The sequence below is a fragment of the Copadichromis virginalis genome, linkage group LG12, assembly GCF_057382275.1.
Source record: "Copadichromis virginalis isolate Kocher_CV1m ecotype Utaka linkage group LG12, C_Virginalis_male_GT1.1, whole genome shotgun sequence".
Classification (NCBI taxonomy): Eukaryota; Metazoa; Chordata; class Actinopteri; order Cichliformes; family Cichlidae; genus Copadichromis; species Copadichromis virginalis.
In genome coordinates this window covers 17408780-17414300 of record NC_140629.1, presented here as the reverse complement: position 1 = coordinate 17414300, position 5521 = coordinate 17408780, and the positions used below count along the sequence as shown (strand labels likewise).

The 5521-nt window shown below is 40.8% G+C and overlaps 1 protein-coding gene across 1 annotated transcript; it reads right to left on the bottom strand.

Annotated features, from left to right (window-relative positions):
• Nucleotides 1–951: 951 nt before the first annotated feature.
• nkx2.7 (NK2 transcription factor related 7) lies at nucleotides 952–2301 on the bottom strand. Its single transcript, XM_085474149.1, has 2 exons — nucleotides 2021–2301; nucleotides 952–1499 (listed from the first exon to the last, which is right to left on the bottom strand). Exons 1-2 carry the CDS (start codon nucleotides 2274–2276, stop codon nucleotides 952–954), a joined length of 804 nt encoding a protein of 267 aa, XP_085330275.1. The 5' UTR covers nucleotides 2277–2301.
• Between the last annotated feature and the right edge of the window lie 3220 nt (nucleotides 2302–5521).

Sequence of the window (5521 nt, the reverse complement as noted above, 5' to 3'; positions counted from 1 at the left end):
AAATCCTGCTCAATGAGGTCTGTTTACAAATACAAGTAATTTTAAGTAAAGATATTACACATAAAAATCACACTGGGAATCAGTTCTTAGCACCAATGAGGCTTCCGTGTGCTGTTGTCAAAACTGATCTCACACAGATTATCTCAGGCGATCCAGGAGTGCGCATTTGACTCGTGTGATTCTGATTGCAGTAAAGGGTTCCCACATTAAAACTAGCAACCTTAGAAGAGAGATCCCGGAAACCTTCCTTATCTAGGCGATCGAGCATGACCAAGACTTATAATGGAGAGCAGTTCAGAGTCAGAAAGATAATAATGTGGTTCATTTTTATCGTGTTTGCGCTGACTCGCTCAGTTTACCTGTTGCAAAACCCGTTTTTAAAGTGATACATGAGTTCGAAAAAATATGACATTTATTCTCAGTTGTTTTTGTATAAAAACACTGTAAGAATGAAGAATATTAACTATAATAAATAATAACTGTGACTGGTTCAGATTCATGGCTTAAATGGAAAAACGGTTTAAATTTTCATTTCTAAATTTTGATACATTGATATATTTATCTAAATAGAATAAAAAGTTGTGCTTTTTTTAATCACCATTTTTTACTGAAACCCACTGATAACCAACCCCGTTACAGGGCTGGTTGTCACAGAGTGTCGTTGATGCTTCATTAGTTTTTGTTCGATTCATGACTCATTATTGAAAGTAATCCAAACATCAGCAAGAGCAAAAAGTGTATCAACCAACCCCGGATTGCCCTAATTCAGAATTTGCGTCTAGACACAGAAAAGTATAATTGAATATTAAAGCGTTTATTCTTCATAATCGATTCATCAGAAACTTTTTGAACAACGGGAAATTACAATACGACCCCACACCAACTATACAATATACATTTGATACTGAAATGTCTCAGTGGTTCCTGCTATACAGCCGTTTAGTCCCTTTATCACCAGCCTCTTATACCGTGTAGAGAGGCCTGAAACGGCCCGTGGCCGAAGTGCGTCTCGGTGTTTCCTGTTAAATCATTTAGCTTGCTGTTGGACATCTGTGCAGCAGAAGGTGACGCGCTGTGATAACTGCAGCCGTACATGCTGCTGTTTCCGTATCCAAGCGCGGGGTTATAATGTCCAAGTGTTACATTGTAAGGCGCTGAATGGGAACCGGCACCGCACAGCTTCCCGTCCCGCACCAGCACGGGAACCGCGACCCTCCTGGGTGCAGGCAGATAACCCGCCAGCTCCAGAGATTTGTCCTGCCTCTGACGTTTACATTTGTACCTGCGGTTCTGGAACCAGATTTTCACCTGGGTGGAAGTGAGCTGGAGCACGTGGGCCAGGTGCTCTCTCTCCGGGGCGGACAGGTAGCGCTGCTGTCTGAAACGCCTCTCTAGTTCGGACACTTGAGACTGGGAGAAGAGGACCCGGGGCTTCCTGCGCACGCTGGGCCTCTGGGGGGGTTTGTCACAATCAGATGGACTGTCGAACCCGCTCATCTCTGCACCACAAAACAAAAATACAGTCACGTTCTGACACCATGACCTGTTTACTGCCTAAAATTTTCCAAATCATTTGTAATTGTTCGGAATGTGCAACACTTTTAAGAATAAAGCTTAAATGAAGTGGAAAATTGTAGTAAAAAAAACCCAAACAACTAATTTGATTATTTCTGAGATTTTAAAGGCAAAATTTACAAAACTGCAAACATTGACATTAAAAATTTTTGTTTAGCTCACATTTTGATCTTGAAGTCTGCAGTTTGCAGAAAATTGTCAGAATTTTTTTTAAATTTATTAATTTAGGTGCTGATTACTTTAGGGAAACATTTCTCACTGGTTCAGTGAGATTCTTGTGGTCTGTTTAGGTTATCAGACTAAGATCTAAAGGGAAAATGAAACTGTTTCATTCGGGCCCCGTCTCATTAACGCGTCCTGTATCGTGTTTTTGTGGAGCTGCCTAAATCCACAACCAGCGGCTCCTGAATTGAATCTTACTTTGTTGTCCATCGTGTCACATCACCTTGCTCGTGTATCTCCTCTTCTGCTCCCGGGTTGTGAGTATCGAGTTTGTCAAGTATCTCCGAGGCGCGCGGCTCCGAGTGGCATTCATAAAAGTCTCTGTTCTGGGGCGCAGCGTGCACGTGCTGATGATGCAAGGGCACAACCTGGTCAGCCGTTAGAAAATCATGCTCATAGTCGTGGTGGTGCTCCATCCTCAAGATATCCTTCACGGAAAATGGTGTCGAGGTCGTCAAACTGGGATGCATGCCTTCCATTTCAGTGCTTAGATTTGATCCTCGATGAGCTCGAGCTGCTGCTGATGAAGCCAGAGAGATGTGTTAACTGACTGGTGAGTGAGGGCCTGATTTGAATCATTCAATGGTCCAAGCTAATGAGCAAGGTAGATAGTCAACATCATCCCCTTTTTGACCAAATGACCAACACCCACAGCCTGCTCACACTACCCTGAAGCCCCAGCTTTCCTTCTCACCTTACAGAGACACCTTTCATCATGTCCGCCCTTCTCTCCCTGCGAAACAAAGGTGCAATTCCCGAGTTTAATTAAGAAATGAGACTTTTGGTGAGCGCATGTATCAGTAAGCACACGGCCTACCGCAAAACTCCTGGAGTTGCGGAAAGTATGCGCTAATTAGTTCATTGTGCACAAAATATTGTGATTGCCGATGTTTCTATGCGGGTTTTTATGACTAATATCTTTGTTCAAGCTGGAAATGAGGCTCCAGTAAACGTGGTTTACGAAAGGCTTATATATAAAATAAAAAAATGAGCTGTTTTGCTAGTATCTCTCTGTTTCTGTGTTATATATGACAATCAACATGGTCTTTTTTGCCCAGTTAAAATATCTTTATTGTTAGGATCTCTCCAGAAATGTTTGAAAACGTCTCTGTTTGAGACATGATTGACAGAACATATACCTGCAAATGATTTGTAGCAGTTTAAATACCTGCAATCGCTTTTTTGTTTTTGTTTATATAGATAGATAGATAGATAGATAGATAGATAGATAGATAGATAGATAAAGTTAAGCTGCTATAGGAAAACTATAATAGCCAATCAAAAGAAACCATCGCAGCCTAATTACTCTGTTTTAAAATGGGAGGCACTTATTCAGAGTCTCGCCAGTCCTCGTTCTTTGTGAGCTGAGCCGCTTAATCAGCGTGCAGGTCCTCGGGGGTTGAGTGATGTCGGGTGATGTTGACCAGCTTTACCGTCAACATTGTTTTCAAGCCATGTTATTAGTGTTCTCAGGCCACAACAAACAGTAACATTACACCTGATGTTGTGGAAGTGGAGAGGCAGCGGCGCCAGCCTGCAATGCTTGACTGAAGGCTGAGACGTGCTTCCACAGACACAGGAACACGGATAGACACGGCCTGTCCACTGCCACAGATATATAGCCTAGGGGGCATTTGCGGGGATGGGTGCTTTTGAGAGTATTTAGAGGGCCCTTTAATATTATAGAACAAGTGGGGTTCTAACAGACGAACATGTTCAATTGTAAAGCACAAATACAGAGAACTCGATGGTCTTCAGGGCTTGCCATATCAGGGTGCTGTGTGCCGCGAGTTAAAACAAAGATAACTCTGCCTTCCTGGTCAGGACCCTGACAGAAGGTATTTTTATCCTCAATGAGACCTTTACCTGGATGAATAGAGGACTGTGTTTGCAAGTTAAGAGCTAATTCATTTTGAAGTGTGTCCGCCAGTTTTAAAACCACCCTTAAAATATTTTCTCTTAAACAAGTGCTAAAAGCTCCTGAGAAGTTATTAGATTAGTTACTTAGACTTATGTGGTACTAACATTTGTTCAGAACCTGATAGTTTTTTTTTAGTTCGATGGTTTTCATGAGTAAAAGAAACCAGGAAAATATAGCAAAATGAAAAGTAACACAATTAATAAAACGGCAACAAAACACCCACAGTCCAGAGGAAAGTCGTGAGTCAGTGAGCCACAGTGGGGCGCTGATCTGTGACAGTTTTTTAAGTTTTTAAAGGGCTTTCTTCAACAGAAGGAACACCTCACGTGCGCTCCTGCGCAGTTTCCTCTGGTCCAGATTTGCACAACAGAAATGAATGTATACTTTCTAAAAGTCAATATGCCAACATGTTTGAGCTTTGAGCTAACAGATTAGGAGTTAACTCATTCTGACTTACTTATTAGGCATGTCTGGTATAAAATCTTCCAGATCCAGTAAAATAAGTCAGCTAATCAATAGAGAAAAGAATTCAAATAGTTTTATGTAACGCAATAAAATCGCAGCTTAAGCCACAACGAATCATTAATTTATTTAATCCTAAAGGGACTCACTTATGTCAGATGTTTGAATAATGAACGTGAATTATTCTGTCCTGTGTGGAAGTTTAATTCATTCACAGACCTTATTGACTACCTGCAGTGCAAAAGTTAATATTCATAGATTTTTACTCCATCATTGTACAGCATGTGTACAGTGGGGCATTAAAAGATGTAATAAAGGTGTAGTAAACAAGACAAAACAAAATAAGCGATATATCTTGTTTTACACACAAGATGTGTCAGTGATCATCATGCTACGGAGATTTGCTGCTTGCCTTGTTTTATGTCATACTTGTTGGATTTGTTCTTTCAGTAAGAAATGTGTTGTTTTTGTTTCTTCAGAAAAGGTAAGAAGAACTTTTAAAGTGTGCTCAGCTTCAGGTGATATTTTGACAAACAAGCTGACAAACCAAGAAACCTGAACTTCAAAAGCAGAGAGGGGCAAAATCTCAATGTCAACTTTCAATTGTTTAACACCTTGGGTATTTCAGGGTGTCCAGTTTGATGAGTAAATTACTGCTGCAGTTTTCTCCAGAGGCTTGAAGCAATGCTCTCCCTGGGTTTCTGTGACTGCTCGTGTTTAAAATCAAAGCCTTTCTCATTGCTTCCACCACATGTCCTCTAACTGTAATATAAGAAGGTAGCTCAGTACAGTTTACCATAAATACCCCTAATTCATCATACAGCAAAATAGGAGGTTGATAGCAGCTGAAAGAAGAGATGGGGTCTCCTTACACTGAGTGAAACTGAAACCAGCCTTGCATTGATGTTTCCATTCAGGAATGAAGGAGTCTTTCAGGCAGAGTCTATGTAAACTCATACAGTAGTTACAAGATATAAGATCATTTTCGTACACTGAGGATCACTCAGAAAATTGCTGACATTGAAAAAGGCTATCAGAGGCACCAGGGTGCGCTAGTTGCTTGAAATGACTACACACAGCCTGACTGCCACCACCACAGTTTCTCTGTGCTTGAAAAGTCCAACAACCAGAGCAACATTACTAACGATAATATGTGGTTAATTTTCTGGGACATGCAAATAACATTTACGTTTGCAGCAACTCTGAGTGCAAAAAATTGTCTCACTGTTCTGATTATACGCAACTGGAGATGTGAGTACTTGCTGTACTTTCACAAAGAGGGGATTTGGATAATATACTTGTAGTAGTCAGCTTTGGAAACTTTATTATAATTGCCGATCA